This window comes from Brienomyrus brachyistius, chromosome 1 (assembly GCF_023856365.1).
Source record: "Brienomyrus brachyistius isolate T26 chromosome 1, BBRACH_0.4, whole genome shotgun sequence".
NCBI lineage: Eukaryota > Metazoa > Chordata > Actinopteri > Osteoglossiformes > Mormyridae > Brienomyrus > Brienomyrus brachyistius.
The window spans coordinates 43145890-43164132 of record NC_064533.1 but is presented as its reverse complement, the minus strand read 5'-3'; the positions used below and the strand labels follow the sequence as shown (position 1 = coordinate 43164132).

Below are 18243 nucleotides of genomic sequence, written 5' to 3'. Positions count from 1 at the left end.
AGAGAGAGAGAGAGAGAGAGAGGGAGGGCGATAAGTAGGACTGAACACAGCTAATGGCTTCAGACTAACACTTCTACTGAAACATGTAACGATGAGTTACATTCCTAACTCAGGATTCAGCACCCTGTCCTCCACAGAAGCACAGCTGAACCCTGGATCATAACAGACACAACAAATACAGACAGTTCAGCCAATGCGACAATCATGACGAAGGAAATGCGACTGACTTCGTTTAGAGCTTCAGCCTGCAGCAGGAGGGAGGTGGGCTGTCTGCTGACAGACTGGACCTTGCTGTGTTTCCTGGAAGGGAGGAGAGAAGCATACAATCACCCCCCCCAAAGCCAAAGGCCAGGCCAACCACCAGCACCTCCTATCTGCTTCACAGGACAGGAGTCACTTGGTGGCAGGAAATCAAAGGTTGTTTTTAATGCACTCTCTGCCATTGAGACACTGACAAACACACACATGAACATGTACTTTAATGCTGTTGTTTGGCATTATTAGGCTTAAAAGAAGCAGCAAACAAATCTGGCTGCTTAAATATAAGGAAGCCTGTACACAATTTAACTGATGCAGTAATCAGGACTTCAGTAAAATCGCCTTAAAGGCACATTAGTAATATCAACCCCATAGAGATCAGAACCTTTTTTAACAAAGACATAAGGTAACATTAATTAAAATGCTGAGGACTGTGCACCCCCAAAGGGGCCAGCAATAAAATGAAGTCTCACCTCTGAAAGGGGACCTTTTTAAACTCGGAGTCCTTGGCGTACTCGATGACCTGCTTCTGTGTGCGTCCGCTGGATGGGGGGAGCAGGCAGAATGAGAATCATGCAGGTAAAATCCAGCTTCACACACCAGCAATGATCTGCAAAAATGCAGGGGTCAGTCTCCACGGCCGGTCAGCTCTACCTGAACCTGAAGGAGGAGCCTCTTGTGAAGAGCACCGGCTTGGGCTTGGGCTTGGGCTCCTCGAGAAGCCGGAAGAAAGCATGGTACTCCACGCATATCTTCCAAAAGGCCTTACAGCAATCCCGGCTCAGCATCAGGAACTCCAGCACGTCCTGGCATACACTGTGCTGTAGGGGGCGGTCAAGAGCAGACACACAGACTGAGTCCAGGCAGGTACAGGAGGATGCTACAGACCCACGCATAACCCTCTTTGCCACTGTCAGTCTGACCACTGTTTCTTTTTTGAAGGTTTTACTTTGACATCTCTCAATGCGCAATCTCTTATTTTCAGACCAGTTTTTCTGGTCCACGGGGACCCACCACACAGTCCCCATATATATATTCGACTAACAGTGAAAGCTAAAATAGTTTGGCATTAGTAGTAACATTACTTGGTTGCCCTAGTGTCATATTTTCCTTAATATTCTGTGGGAAAAAAAGTTTTCCATAATGATCACGTTTATCCAACTTTTATGGGACTCCAAGTTCAAAATGTAGAGGTGGAACCAGAATAGGAAAAATAAACACACAAACAGAGCCTACATTTGGAAAGACATCATCACCGCATTGTGGTTGGTAGTTTTTTTATTTTATTCATTTTGAGTTAAAGACTTTAAATTAATTAGGAAGAATTCCTTTCCAGGATGACATTTCCAGCACACATTAAGTTCTAGCTTCCTGATTTCATCTGGGGCATAGAGCTTAAATCAATCCCAAATGCCACATGGGACCAAGTTAAAATCCAGCTGTATATGTCAACTACAGACTCTGAGAGGCACAAAATGTCCCCCCTTAACACATCCCAAAAAAACCTTTGTAGTCATGTTTAATGGGATATTTTGCATTTTAAACAGTACTTCTATCACTAAGAACGTTTGTATGGCAAAGTGAACATATTATTTTAGCAGATTCAAAAGATTTCAGACAGTTAGTGAGTCAAGCAAAGTTTTCATTCCCTCCCCCCCCCCGGCATGGTGGTCTCCGTGGCGACCAAACATACGTTGGGATCCAGTCGCAGTTTTACGAGGAAACGTTTCCTCTTGAAGCTCAGCTTGCGAACTTTGGACCAGTTGAAGGCGTTGATCTTCGTTTGCCCCTTCGGGTGACACAGGAAGAAAGTTGGAGTCCCTCACATGTCACAGGAAAATAAGAGCTCCCCAGATTTACCATGAGACCTGCAACTTTTATCAGAAACTGTATGGGAATGACAACGCAGTCTGCAGAGAGAGTAAACTCTCTTTTTTGCTTTTTTGGACTGATAGATGCCATGTTAAACCACCATAAATATTTCTGCTCATCCACCCATCCATACATAACTGCTTTTCCAGGGATGTGGTCAATCACAATTATTTTGGTCCTCTGCTTAGAAGTTGATTAACCAGAGATTTTGCAGAGAGGGATGCTTGTGTTTTCTTTCACTTACTAACGTGGAAAATCATCCTAGGAAAGGTGTAGTTTCATGTCACAAAAGCCATAAACCACAATAACCATAAATAAAACACTAAACTCTGACCTCAGGCTAAGATACAGAATAAAGAGCATATTCTGTGCAGAGGCATTGCTAGGATCTTAGGACATCAGGGGCTTAGCCCAGAGCCATAATCTGCCCAAGATCATCATGCTGAATTTCCTCTTTCTGAAGCTACTATGAACATAGTCTTATGAAGATTTTGGAAATGCAGCCCTGAGCATGTACTGAAAACAAACCATTTGAGACTCGTTTGAGAGACAATTCATTCATGGCTGAAACTGGTGATGCGTCTGGTTCTGTGAAGCCTGGGGAGTCACCTGGAAGACGAGGATGCCAGTGTGAGCCACTGCCAGGCTCAGCATAGTGCTCTCCTTGTCCTTTGCAGGATGCAGGCGAATCCCGTACATCTCCAGCCTGCGGGCGATTTCCAGCAGCTGGTAGTCAGATTCTGCTGGGTTCTGCCCCCTGAGGAATGACACAGAGGGGGAGGGGCATCAGCGTAGGAAGGCTTGCCTTCTAGGGCCTGAATCGGCACTCATAACTCAGCACAAGTCATCAGTTCACCGATTTTATATAAACTTTTCTTGGCAGAAGGAATGACTTGTCAAGCCCCACCAGATATCTGTATGAAGTTAACTTCACGATCACTTATGTGTCCAGTGAGAAGAGCACCATAGATTGAAAGACAGCCCTTTTGTTCTCTGAAATATGGGCACTTGGTGTTAATGCAGAAGAAGATGGTGACAAGGTGAGAAATCCAGAAGATTATAGAGTCCTCGTGACCGGGGCTGAAGCCCTGGGGACACAAAGTATGGAGATGAGGAATAAAACAGGAGGAAAGAGTGAGGAGGCTCAGAAGAATTCGTGGGAGAGAAGCATTAATAATATATAAGTAAGAAGGTCAGTAGGAAGTGAATACTTTGATGAAGCCAAATCGGAGGGAGAGGACTCAGGAGTTAATAGGACTGGGAGTTTGGAAAATCCTAAATAAAAAGATAAAATCTGCCGGGGTCCTAGTCAAGGACAGCAAAGACACAGTGACCAACCTAAAAAAGCAGAGGGTCATTATGACCCCCCCCCCCCCCACCGCACCACAAAGCCTGAAGTCAGTCACAAACACCAGGATATAATCTGGCATTCTGGGAAGCAATGAGCCGTATGGTATGGGGGTGTCTCCTCAGTGACGTCCTGCTCCCAGGTCATGTGTCGGGATATTTTTTCTTGCTTTCTCCAATGAATTTTGATGGATTTTTAATAATCTCAGGAGGTGGTGACAGGTGAGCCTGAAATCCAGGGGAAGTGGCTGATGCTGATGGAGCCATGCACACAAGCACACACATGCACGCACACACATGCACGCACGCACACACAGGTGCACACGCACACACTGGTTAGCTACTCAGCTCACACGTGCTTGCGGTGGAATTCCAAGATCCGGTCCAGCAGGCTCTCCTGGTTGGGAATGTACTGGTTGTCGAGGAGCTGCTGTCTGCTCTGGGCTTCATCAAAGTCCCCCATCTCGGCTGGGCAAATACAGAGGAGGCGGACTTAAGGGGAGAAAGGGACCTTCAAGGAGCAAAGGGTCCTTCGAGAGGAGGTTTTATGTTTTAAATGATCTACACTGAATGAGTTTCCCACTGACAGAGTGACACACAAAGCACATCTGAACCAGGACTAGCAGACCACCAGACCACCTCAATCCCAAGAGACTTAACACTGCAAACACCCGTTTGTTCTGCTGAAGGGCAGATGGGGCCAACTTTACTGTGGCGGTGGCTCTCTCATGGTAAATCTTTTGACTATAGTTGTTCTACAGCAGTCATCCAGCTTTCACTATGGAAGACTGGCCGTGTAACCATGGCAACTTGGAAGTTATTTGTAGGGAGTGCTGAAGATATGACCATAAGACTGCAGGTTCAAATTTTTGATTTTCAAGCAAAATACAACTGCAAGGTACACTATGCATTTGTCTTCGATTCGCTAATACAATGAGCACATAAATTACCAACATCTATTTCTAACAAAGTGGCAATCATTGTCTCAACGTTTCAGACAGGAGATGCTCATTCCAGTGTCCCCCCACCCAAACGACTGGCCCATTAGACTGGGAATGACTTACACTGGATGATGTGGGAGACCAGCAGGGCGGCGCTGCTGTCATTGCACACTAGGCGTTCACTGGCCAAGTCCTGCTTGATCTGGAGGGCAAACAGGTACCTGAGGGAGATAAGCAGGCAGATGGAGGGGGGGGGGGGGTGGGATAGTGCGAGGCAGCCATAAGATGGATGAGCAAACTCTGAATTTGCTTTCCTGACATGGGGACATACTGCCGGTCAGGCTTAAACACGAAAAGGCCACACAAACAAAGGAGTAATCAGGAGTGACCTTGTCGCAAAGGTAGCAGTTACTAATGAGACACTCACAGCACCAGAGACGAGGGTCCACCCCCCCCAGCCCACCCCACCCCCCGCAGACACGGAACAGCTGTTGCAACAGCTGGACAGACCCCCGTGATGGGAGCCTGGCCTAGCGACACATTTCAAGCTTCCCCCACATGCCGAATGAAAATGCAAAATGGTGCTACAGGCCGTGTTTAGGAAACCGTCGGGTGTTAAACTCCCGCTGAAAAGCCCTCGAGCACGAACCATGCAGACATACTTCCGAGCGGGAAACGGCGCCAGGAGGAGGCTGCTTACGGCAGCAAAAACCAACAGGATAAAGGGATAGTCTTTCATTTTTATTCAACAGCACATTTTTAATATTTCTCCATGGTGACGGTGAAGTAGAAGCATTCATCAGCTCATCTGTGCCATACTGAAGCTGCCATTAATGAAGGACTTTCATTATGGGCGGAATGGAACTGAGCATGCCGTTAAGATGTCGTCATGGGACTGGAACATAATGCGGAAAAGCATTTCCAGGCAGGACCGTGGATGAGCGGAATATCTATGTGGGAAGCTTGCGGTATTACGCAGTTCTTTATAATATATATGTGTGTGTGTGTGTTTTTTTATTCCATGACAAGTAATGTTTTAATCACTATGAGGACCAGGGGTGATCCTAGGATCTGCCCCTTAATGGAGTTCCAGTAGGGTTGCCATTTTCAAATGACTGTCGATGAGCGTGCATGTGTGTGTTGCGGGGGGGGGGGCAGTGTCCCACGTTAACATTCACTGAGTGGGTCGAGAGCGTACTAAGTGTATACGAAAATACAGGACAAACTGCTAAATGGATTTACAAAATTTTTCAGCGGGACGCTGTACAGCACCATGGCTCCTCTGCGCCACATTTAGAGAAGCTCGCAGGCCTCGCCGGACATGATTAACAACTTGTCACTCTTAAAATGCTCCGGACAAGTAACAGTTCTTTGATTCCACTAATTAAATATTCACGCTAGGCTGCCACTGGAAGGAAAAAAAATGTCTACTGGGAGTCACTAGCTATGGTGGACTGAAATCCAAAAAGCTTTGCTTGGAATACAGACGATATTGTTTTCTGATGGGAAAATTCAGTCCCCAAGCTGCCCGAAAATCCTCTCCTGTCACTCTGGGCTTCACCACATACGACAACATTGGATGAAAGTGAGCCATAAAAAAACGACTTGCTTAAAATTCTTACTAGGTTGTTGTGCTTAGATCTGCCAAAAAGCCACAGCAGAGTCTGAATAGTAGGACTCAAATCAAACAGCAGATTTTAGAAGGAATGAAAAAAATGAGGAATGGCTTCTTTAAGAAAGTAATGTCACAATTGGGGGGGGGGGTGGAATTAAACAACCCCGGAAAGACTAAACCATATCCAGTGCCTATCTGACAGAAGGGGGTATCTACCACTTTGCTATTACTTCAAATTCACCCAGAATGGACAAAAGCATTAACTAGACAAGCACTTAATCAGGGAAATCATGTACAAAACATTCTGAGCCCTTAACCGGGGTAACCTGGTATAAATCACCACGAGCCCTTAACCGGGGTAGCCTGGTATGAATCACCGTGAGCTCTTAACCGGGGTAACCTGGCATGAATCACCGCAAGCCCTTAACCAGGGTAACCTGGTATGAATCACCGCGAGCCCTTAACCGGGGTAACCTGGTATGAATCACCGCGAGCCCTTAACCGGGGTAGCCTGGTATGAATCACCGCGAGCCCTTAACCAGAGTAACCTGGTATGAATCACCGCGAGCCCTTAACCGGGGTAACCTGGTATGAATCACCGCGAGCCCTTAACCGGAGTAACCTGGTATGAATCACTCCTGTCAGCCATGTCTTCATCCCACCACCCCACCCCTCCCATACCTTGTTAGCTCCTCCAAGAGCTGGGTGTGGTCTGGGGGGAAGAACTTCACCACAAAGCGGAGGAGAGTGCATTTGGGGCCTGCAATGACACACCGTCACACACCAGTGACTGTTGAGACAGCTTTGAGGGTCTCTCAGTATGTCTTCACTGTGTATTCAAATAAACAATCCACCTTCCATGACTTAAAAAAAAAAACTTCAGCAAACCAGTGCAGGCAGGTGCTTCAAGAGGACAAACTTTCATTTGAGAGACCAGTACTACCATCGATACCTGGACATTGCTTGGATTTACCCACATGTCCCTTCACAACAGCAGACTAAATATCTTGAAAGTCATTCAGTAAAACCATAAAACTTAGACTGTAAAGACCAAATTAAGACAAAATTTATTGCCTCTAGATGCCAGTAAAAAGTGTTTATTTGTGGCAAGTTTTACATGTTAAGGAGATTCCAGCTTCCCCCAGCACATGGTTTTATACCCTTCAGCTGGTTCCTATTACAGAGTAGTTTGGTGTCGCTGCTAGAGGGATCGACTAAGCTTTCACTTTTCTGCCAGAGCCCAGGGGTTCGGCCCACACTGGTACTTACGTTTAACCTGCCTCATGATGGGTTTCACCAGGTCCAACCACACCTAAAAGAAAAAGTTTAGTGTCAGACACTTGCAGACAATGATGAGGGGTCACTAGGCTTCTGCTGATGTGTCTGGGGGTGTGGAGTGCGCTGTTGAAATAGATGGAGATAGACAGAGTCTGTTGTGGAAGAAGTCGCAGAAGATAATAGTAGCGTGGCACCTGTTGTGTGAGGAAAAATGTGGAAAACAGACCAGTAAGTTGCCAATAATTAGGCTCTCTCTCTAGCTAGCATTAACCGCTAAAACCTGTCGATGCAACCATGGCATTAGGAAATCCGACTGCTGTGGCTGTTCCGCAGCAAGTATTTCTGGGTTCCCCGCCCTGCACACTCACAGTCATCTTGCGCCGGTCCTGAAACTCCAGGCCGAAGTAGTCACCCTCGATGAGATTCAGGTGGCTGCACACCAAGTCAAAGAGCAGCTTTCCTGGGGCACGTTGCTGCAAATGAAATGGAGCAACATGAAATTCAGGAGGGCAATTATGCAGCAACCAGGCCTCATAGAAAATTTCCACTCTTCCATTTGGATTTTTATTTATGTAACTGAAGTAGTACCCAGTGGAGTTACCGGATTAATTTTTACAGATGTTCCCTATCAGTGTCTTAGATGCAAACACACTGGTCTACGTGGCTCTTCCTTCCCAATAAACTCTTCACTAGGACTTAACAAGCTTGGCCTTCTGACCTTCGTGGTCACTGATTTGCTGCAAAATGTGCCCCACTGGGTTTCCTAGCAACATGCCCCACAGACCAAGGCGGTCAATCTCACATGGAGTCTCTCTTCCTAGAACTAGGTGCGCTCAAAGCCAAACTGTTTCAGGTAGAAATTCCAACAAAATTACAGATTTCTTTGGTCACTTGAGCCGTTTCGCAGACCATATGCACAGACTGTTTTCATCCTAAATTTTTATGTAAAAGTATGCACTATTATGATGATCACCACATCGCCCAGACACTACAAGACGGAAACAAGCTGTAATTCATAATCATGAAGGAGTTCGGGTTATCTGTAGGTCCCACCTGTGGAGTGGGCTGTACAGAAAAAGCCCAGGTACTGATCACCCAATAAGCTCAGATCTGCTCAGTGACACAGGCCCACCCATGTAGATGCTGCGAAACCTGGGGGAAGCAGTAGGGTGAGATGGCTCTGACCTGGGCGGGTGGGGGGGGTTGGGGGTGTGGATGTGCACACACTACTGCATGCCTCTGCTGTGCTCAATCATGATTGATTATTGATCTGCTGAAGACAGCAGAACCCCGGCCTCTTTGGCCTCTACCTTTCCCACCAGTCCTCGGACAGTCCGGGGATGATCATGCCAATGTAATCCATACTCTCCTTACAGGAAATGCACAGAAATGATTGAGGCCATTCAAAAACCTGTGATGTCAATAGCAGTCACATGTCAGCTGCACTTAGATACAGGCATGAAAACTGGCCATTTTAAGTAACTTACAAGACACACGCTAACGGGCAATGAGGCAGACATGCGACTACAGTTTGGCTGCATCATAATGTCAATTCTGATGGGGTAACGTTCCCTCCTGGTTGAGAGGTGAAGTGTTGGGCAGAGCAAGAAAACCACAATAAGCGGCAGAGTGACAGCCGGCCGTTTGCAGTTACGCTGTTAGGGAAAGAGGCCTGACACCCGAACAGGGTTCTGAAGAACCTTGAATGAATCGGTGGGTCACCTGCTGGGTGACCGTGTGAGCAAAGAAACACCAGCACTGTGGTAAAAATAACAGCACAGAGCCTCCTCAGACTGGTGGAACGGCCTTGGGATTTAAAAAGAATGAATGGCGTACGGGTGTGGATGTGGGTGCGGTCCAGCCCGGGGTCGGGAAGAGCCGCAAAGGTAACGGCAAACCGGGAACGAAGCTGCTGTGAGTTACTCTCTGTAAGACCTTCACCAGGTATTAGGCATGAGATGTCTGGCTGTATGATCAGCGGGTAACTGCCTGTTCCATCACACACACACACACACACACACACACACACACACACACACACAGAAACATATACACACTGACACACATACACACACACACACACACAGAAACACATACACACACACACACACACACACACACACAGAAACACATACACACTGACACACATACAGATACACACACAGAAACACATACACACTGACACACATACACACACACACACACACACACACACACACACACACAGAAACACATACACACTGACACACATACACATACACACATACACAGACACACATACAGATACACACACACACAGAAACACATACACACTGACACACACACACACACACACACAGAAACATATACACACTGACACACATACAGATACACACACACAGAAACACATACACACTGACACACACACACACACACACACACACAGAAACACATACACACTGACACACATACACACTGACACACACACAGAAACACATACACACTGACACACATACACACTGACACACACACACAGACGAAAGGCGATGGTTTCCCCTCCACGGCGATTCACGTTTGCTAATTCCAACCTTTCCGCCTGACATTTTTTGAAATGTGCTTAATATGACAGCAGAAGGTCCTGGAAAAGGGCCCATCCCAATGCGAGCTACATTGCCCAGTGCCCATGGGACAGTATTCCCTCAAATGTACCCCTCAGCCTTCAGACCATTGAACGCGTCTCTCTACAGCCACAAACCATGGAGAATAATTTAACAAAAACCCCTGAGGAACCCCCCACTGGCGGGTTTCAGCAGTGGCACCTCACGATCGGCCTGCCGCTTCCTGTTTACTGGGTCAGTGAGATAGGGAAGAACGGGGTCCTTCCTTATAAATGAGGGCTGCCCAGAAACGCCTGGACAGCGAATAAAGATAAAAGTGGGGCATGGCTCTGAATGTGGGTCACATTCCCAGTGACTTCACTATGCAGAAGCAAGCCTGGGTTTCGCACGGGGGATGCCCTAGGCAGGCAGAATCAGGGAACGAGCCCCTTCAGTCACCTGTCTCCAGCTCCTGCTCGTATAAAATGCGGGATTCCTTTGTTTGCCTCTTAGCCCAGCTAGACCACACAGATACATCCAGCTCTTGTGGTCCTATTTGCCCACCCGATGCCCGTAGAGTTTTCCCTGCTTGCTGTACTCTCTTTGCCAGGACTGGCGTTTTTGGTGCTTGCATCCTCTCCACCAGTTAGGTAAACCCCCAAACCCCCACCCTCCACCTTCGTGTCACACTTTTTCTTTTTCAATCTCCCCCTGGCTCCTCTCATGGTAATTGTTTTTAGCTAACGATTTAGGCATTTAATTCAAGCGGGCAGTCATTAATCAAGCCTGTCACTGACCTTTAAGCAATGAAGTAACTTCATTAGCTTGCCAACATGAGTTGCTAACATTTATCGTCCATGAACCCGTCTCAGATACGTTAGTCCCATTAAAACAAACAACAACATCTGGAAATGTGTGGTATGCTGCAGAACTCCATTTGAAGGTGGAAGGTGAATGTTGAATTAAGAATAATCCCTTAGAGTGGGAGTGGGGGGAACCAGGAAATCTATTCCAGAAGCCTGACAAACAGTAGCTGAGAAACAAAGCAGCTTTAATAAAACTCCAGCATGTGAGGGATGACCTTCTCCCCAAAAACGTTTGTCACACGACCTCTGAAAGCAAAGGTTACAGCTCCTCCCATTCAGTCACGTTTAGTGGATTAAACGGAACACCGAGGTAAGTCTTGTGTCAGTCTGTCCTGACTATTTTTCAAAATGAATGTCAAATGTCACACAATTCATTCAAATATATTCAAATACCTGCGCACGCCCCCCCCCCCCCAAAAAAAAAAAAAGAACTACAACAGAATCATCCTATTCAGCATTTTATTAACAACCCATACAATATCACATTTGGACAAATCCCCATAAGAGGTCAAAGCGGGAAAATATTCTTTTAAATAGCTTTGTGTTCCCTCTCAATAGTTTTGTGTTACTAATAATGATTGTGCTGTGTCCCTTAAAAATACAAGACATGTAAACGAAACAGACATATCCAGTTAAATGTGCTTTAAGCATTAACTCATGGGGGACAATGCACACCATGTAACTTTCATATGTGTGTTTTTAGACATATTTATTAATAATTGCACTGTGTCCATTCACCGTCAGGGACTGAACAAGACAGTTGAGCTATTGAAGGTGAAGGACACACACAAACAGCAAAATATTAATTCAAATTCACCCATAAAGAAACCTTGGAAAACCAAGGGGTGTTGCTCGCTTTTGTTAAAAGATATTACAGCCGGAAAAATAAATGTAAAGTTAACTTTTCCGCGGTGTCAAAGTTAAGGTTTAAACCCTAACCACTTTCAGCTGCGCTTCCCTGCTATTCTCGCTTGATAGTGTATGTGGGGATATGCGGAGATGCAAGCAAAAAGGTATTTGATAATGACTTACATGTAACTGCGATAAAAAAATAATTCCATCTGCTCAATTTTTTCTCCATCACTTCTCTCTCTCTCCTGCACTTCTGTGTAACTTCCTAGCACCGGTACTTGTGGTCAACCAGTCAGAAAGTTTATCGCTACGCCATGCCCCAGTGCTTATAGCAAACTTATAGCTATATAGCTTATAGCTAACAAAAAAGTACCAAGTCTGGAGTAGGGCCCAGAAAAAGGTTCCACTACCTCTGAGGAATTACAATAAGACAGAGTTCCTGTGGTGGGAACACAACAGAAGAAAGCACCTAAAAGCAAAACTCCAGGCATCATTGTGTTTGGGCTTTAGGGATTTGAGTCCAAAGGTTGCCGACTCCCCGCCCAGGAATGTTTTCCAGATCATAATATCAATGACCCTTCAAAAACAAAAGACAGAAAAAAGAATCCCAATGGATTCCTTCGCTGACCAACGGCTCATCGAGGGCAAACAGCACAACTCCCAGTATGTCGGAACCCAACCCCTAAGTCATCTAGGCCACTGCTGGATGATTCAAAGTCTATTGTGGGTATAGAATGGCTTGCTGGTATTCTGTTGTTAATCCTGTTTAAATCCTTGGGGCTGTATAAATGCTGAATGGCAGTGAGTTTAAGGCTTAGCTTGAACAGAAGTCCACTGGACCAAAGAACACCAGTGGTCATGAGGCAGTCTGTATGACCTCCGGCAGCAGAGCCCTTTCAGACCACAAGCTTTCAGACAAGCCTCTATTAGAAGCCTTTCTTCATAGCTCTGTGTTGAAGCACCTCCCATCTGATCACCCCCACCACCTCTCTACTCTCTGCCCCTATCTGGCCAAATACAGAAGACAAATACCCCTTAAAATAAGGACTCATAAGGTCATTATAATTCTCAATCACAAGCAAATCCCTCGGTTAAAGGCTTTAAATCTTTTCAATAGCTGGAATTGTCTTCATTCAATAATTTAGAAGCATTGTGAGTCTCAACCAATGGAATCCATCTACTCTTCTGGGCACAAAAAGGGCCAGAGCTTGATGTTGCGCCATTTGGGTTCGGCCGATTTTATTGCCAAGGAATGTAAACATATTTTGTCTTCTTCGCGAAAACATGCTTGGGCTTCCTCATCTTTTGCAAAAAAATAGCTAATAAAAAAATATATATATATATTGGAAGGATTGCTTTGCACAAAGGACCAGAAACACACAGGGGCTGAGGAAGTCCAAAAAGAACACTGTATTCTGGTGACGTGGTCCTGATAGACTCCAGCAGGAATGGTGATCTGGGTCTGCAGCCAGACTGAACCAGAGATCTCATTTTTCACCAAGGTATCAAAACAGGAGGCAGGTGAAGGCACACAAAAGCAGATACTACACTCTGACATTTCAGGTCCTCGTTCAGATGGCCCTGGTGAGGAGCAGCCATTTGTGAGGAACCAATAAACAGCCACCCGTGCTCACAGGAACGCGTCTGTGAACGAGCTTAGTGTGATTGAGCACACAAAGCCAGGGAATGTCGCAGTTCAGGATATCATTAATCCGTAGATTAGCACTGGGGCTTCACTGCATGTAAATCAGCTTGGAAATAAGACCAGGGGCCAATAGTTCAAACCAATGGGAACAATGGGACACCCTTGGATGGACGGGATCATTACACAAAGATAGGCTCCATGCAAAAACCGACGTGCGATTGTAACAAGTAGCATGTGATAAACGTTAGGGTAATTTCCTGTTGGCCAGTGTGTAGAATTTGCCAGCTGTCTCGCATTTTTCCCCCAACTGTGATTCACGAAGACTCTAATTGGAAAATGCGGACAAAGGGAAGACATTAATAAGATTTTAAATAATGTGACTAATACTCCATAGCCGGTGCTGAATGTGTTATCTTTCATTATAGGGCTTTTTTTAATCCACAAACAAAAGGCAGATGAATTACTGCTAGTGCTTGAATTGGCATGTTTTTATTGCGAGCGATGTTTCCCAAAATGCACTGCTACATGCCTGTTTACGGTGCTGCTGTTACTGAGAGGGAGAAACCCTCGTGCCGTGATGCTGAATGTGTGATACTGTAGCAAGGATTAACCAGCGGCTCCGAAGCCACAGCTTAAACGTCCCGGAGTATTTACACACATCAGAAGCAGCTGTTGGGTTCGCAGGCTGACCGCGGTTTCGGGAAGAAAAGGAACTCCTGGCGGGAACATGAGAGCCTTGCGGAACACTCTCCGAATGGGAGGACTTCATCCGATACTAAACAGATGGCTGTGAGTGATGGAGAACTTACTCCGGGGAGGGGAAACGACTCCACAAAAATCACCTTAATTAAGCTACAGTAAACATGAGAGGGTTCCTGTCAAAATGAAACTCCACCCGACAGCGTGGCGAAATGGGAGCTGCCTATGGTGCAGGTTCTGGGTTGACCTCACATACAGGCAGGGTCTCCATTTCAGAGGCTTCCTTAGCCATGGCACCGTCACCTGGAATTTGGCTAGATCACTGACCAGTGACATGGATGGTGGCAGGTAGGTGACACAGCCAGGGAGGAAGAAGGATTTCCTAAGGGTATTTTTAAGGTGCTTTTGCCTTCCCCTTGGTGGGAAGACTGTTTCCACATTGTTTGTATAGTGTACTTTCTGTACTGTACTGTTGATATAGTTTTTATTCTATTGTTCCGAGTTTTTTCTGCTCTTATCTTGTACTGTCCACTTTCTGCTGTGACGATTTTTCCCTGGAATGTGGCTTCTGCCCCCCCCAGAGTGACAGCTCGACAGCTTAAGCTGCAGAGAATGACATTTTATATTTGCGATTTGACTTCTGACATTTCAAGTCATGTCATATGGTGATAAATCCCCTTTTGAAAGGCGACCATCTTTCATCACCTGATATCCCTGAGAGGAAACTCGCAACTGATTCACCAGATAAATCTAATCATGTCATGGCAGAAACAAAAGGCATTCAAAGGTGAAGGTTAAACTCAAATGGTCTTTTGCACACCAAGTACTGCAACTATGTACTGTAAACACCTGAAGCAGGAAGTAAAACCCTAGAGTCTGAATGTTCTGACCCAGTTATGAAGAAGGGCACCTACAAAGAGAAACAATATGCAAACGTAAATATCGGTGATATCAAGAGTCAAACCAGTCAAAGGCAATGTGCAAAAACACTCTCTGAATCTCAAGGTAAAACCCAAACCCACATCTGACCCACTCTAGTCAGGGTTTAGGATTAATTGCAGCAAAATAGGTCCCTGAATATCTTTAGCATGAGGTCATTAATGCAACTGAGCAAATGGTTCCTAAATCCGCAGCGAGAGGAATTCACCTGCTCATGCATTACAACCCTGGCTCATGGCCATAATGTGCCTTTGCATAAAACCGCACAATGAGAGAATGGCAAACAGATTATAAATTACAGATAATAGAATATGTTCACTTAACTCTAGTGGAAAAATACTGCACTAGTTACAAAAAAGCCTTTCTAAATTTCACTTAGTGTGCAGCTGCATACAGATCTTTGCTGAGCATATAAACAGTCATGTGGCATATTAACTGGCCCTGAAGCACATCAGCACACTATGCACACTGACGGCTTGTAAGCAGGCATCCGATTTCATGTTCAAATATCTGTTACATGATAGGAATCTTTGGGAATAAACACGGTTCCCAAAACCCAACAGCTGTGCCCCATCACGTCACATTTCTACCTCATGCACATTTCAAACTGTCACCCATTGAACATTTGCACTACTAGATAAAGTCCTTTTCAACTACAGCACCTTAAATTCAACAAGTTATAGTTCATAGTTCAGGATTCCCCAGCTTAAATGGACTTATCTTCATTCACATACATTAAGCCTAGACTGCCTTAAATATGACAAGTTATCAGCCAATCACATCGTGTATTTATACAACATCAGCCAACAGCATGACTGATTGTTGTTAGCATGTCTGCAACAGTCTGACAAGAACAAATATGTTTGATTTTAGGGTTTACAAACGTTAATTTACTTTCCCTGCGATAAAATGTTAGCGGATTTATAGTTAGCAGAAATTCTAATCCACTAACAAAAAAAAGTTATCCTCACTAAATAGCGGTTAATGGATTAAGGGAATCCTGCCCACCACTGCAAACAGCAAGCAGTATAGTGCAGTACACAATTAGTGAATGCTATAGTGCAGTACACAATTACTTTTTCTTTTTTAAAATATATTTTCGAACCGCAATCGTTGAAATCTGATCAAAAACCGTGTAAGATGCGGACTGACTGTGTATACTATGTTACATTATATTATGTTATACATAAACAGTTAACTGTCAGATTATTTGGTAGTTTAGTCGATCATTGATATAACTGATAGTGACAACCCTATTTTGTATTATATTGTGGATATTATTTATTGCATTTGTATTTATGTTTCGTACCACAGGGGGCCCACAGGGAACAGTATATTAATGCACTGTGCACTTGAACATGGATGTATTTAGAACTCTTGAGTCTTGATGGGGGGGGGCAGCACAGTGGTGCAGTGGTTAGCGCTGGGACCCGGGTCTCTGCCAGGGTTCCACGTGCGTGGAGTTTGCATGTTCTCCCCGTGTCGTCGTGGGGTTTCCTCCGGGTACTACAGTTTCCTCCCACAGTCCAAAAACGTCTGAAGCAGAATGAAAGGCATGAGCTCATAGCTCCAGGAACCGAGCCATCAGATACAGTGCAAAGTACAGAATTCACCAGCCTCCACCACATGAGTGTGACCAATATATTCATCAGGGTTTCTGTTTTATATCTGATAAAACAGGTTCTTTGAAATTTAACCACAACTGACTCACATATGAGTTTATTGCAGTGATTAAACATGAACCATGGTTATCACCTGCTCTGCCTCTTCATATGAATGTGGTTGGCAAATATTACATTCTCATAAACAATCACAGAAGCATTTTCAGTGTGCAACACATGCAACTCAACAATATTTTATTTTGACCACAAGGGTGGCATTAGTACTGCTTGATTTGAGATGCATTTGGACAGTGAGTTTTGAAAATGGTCAATCGAAAATAAAGCAGAGCCATGTGTACAAACACCATGTACGTCTCTGAGTAAAGCTGCACTACTTCCACAGGATACCCCCACCCAAAAGAAACCACCTCATTCAGGCTGGAGTGGAAGCTACTATAACAGCTGTATAACATTCAATTCCCCATCTGAGCCAACCATGGCAAATTTAAAAAGGTACCAAAATGCTTCTCTCCCAATTAGGCTTGGAATTTGTGGCAAGATTCCCTCCTCAGATGTTAGAGGCAGAGAAGCGACCTGAATGGTAAGTAGAGGGCCAGCATCACACAAACGATTCCCTCCTCAGATGTTAGAGGTAGAGAAATGACCTGAATGGTAAGTAGAGGGCCAGCATCACACAAACGATTCCCTCCTCAGATGTTAGAGGCAGAGAAGTGACCTGAATGGTAAGTAGAGGGCCAGCATCACACAAACGATTCCCTCCTCAGATGTTAGAGGTAGAGAAATGACCTGAATTGTAAGTAGAGGGCCAGCATCACACAAACGATTCCCTCCTCAGATGTTAGAGGCAGAGAAGTGACCTGAATGGTAAGTAGAGGGCCAGCATCACACAAACGATTCCCTCCTCAGATGTTAGAGGTAGAGAAATGACCTGAATTGTAAGTAGAGGGCCAGCATCACACAAACGATTCCCTCCTCAGATGTTAGAGGCAGAGAAACTACCTGAATGGTAAGTAGAGGGCCAGCATCACACAAACGATTCCCTCCTCAGATGTTAGAGGCAGAGAAGTGACCTGAATGGTAAGTAGAGGGCCAGCATCACACAAACGATTCCCTCCTCAGATGTTAGAGGCAGAGAAACTACCTGAATGGTAAGTAGAGGGCCAGCATCACACAAACGATTCCCTCCTCAGATGTTAGAGGCAGAGAAACTACCTGAATGATAAGTAGAGGGCCAGCATCACACAAAGGACTCTCCCGCCCACATTTTAACTTCTCTCAGCCAGTCTTGTCTTGTTTAGATCACACATTTCAGGTAAGTGCTTTAGTGAAACTCTTCATACACATAAAAAGATGTTTACGTTAACTTTCCCCAAACCCCCAAGCTGCAAGGACTGACTAAGTGGAATGATGCTTTGCTACAGGAGGGGAATAAACTGCATGAACTTAATGTATCTGAGACTTGATGTTTGGAGAGATACTGCGGTTGCTAGGATCCAGGTTCTTTGAAACAGAACCTTGAAATGCATTCCGGCAAAGCTCAGAGGAAAGTGTAGATACATGGTGATCTCTGCAGAAATGCTAAGGCTATACGGTAATGTCTCCTTTCAAAGGGGGGGGGGGGGTGGGAGGTCAAAGGGACACATGGAGTTTCTGGCCAACAAGGAAGACCCTTCTTGAACCTCTCCAAGTAACTACTGCAAGTTCACTTCAGTACTAAAGCTTCTCAAATCCAC

General features: G+C 45.2%; 1 protein-coding gene across 3 annotated transcripts in view; it reads right to left on the bottom strand.

Moving 5' to 3' along the window:
* The window catches only part of LOC125704707 (FERM, ARHGEF and pleckstrin domain-containing protein 1-like), a 53749-nt gene that overhangs the window by 15945 nt on the left and 19561 nt on the right, over positions 1-18243 (bottom strand). For all 3 annotated transcript variants that reach the window (XM_048970670.1, XM_048970687.1, XM_048970679.1), the window contains exons 3-12: positions 7680-7784; positions 7303-7345; positions 6715-6793; positions 4542-4639; positions 3831-3945; positions 2740-2887; positions 1952-2047; positions 913-1079; positions 732-800; positions 228-300 (exon numbers count right to left, since the gene is read on the bottom strand). In XM_048970670.1, coding sequence (XP_048826627.1) covers positions 228-300; positions 732-800; positions 913-1079; positions 1952-2047; positions 2740-2887; positions 3831-3945; positions 4542-4639; positions 6715-6793; positions 7303-7345; positions 7680-7784 — 993 coding nt within the window. The remainder of the gene's footprint in view (positions 1-227; positions 301-731; positions 801-912; positions 1080-1951; positions 2048-2739; positions 2888-3830; positions 3946-4541; positions 4640-6714; positions 6794-7302; positions 7346-7679; positions 7785-18243) is intronic.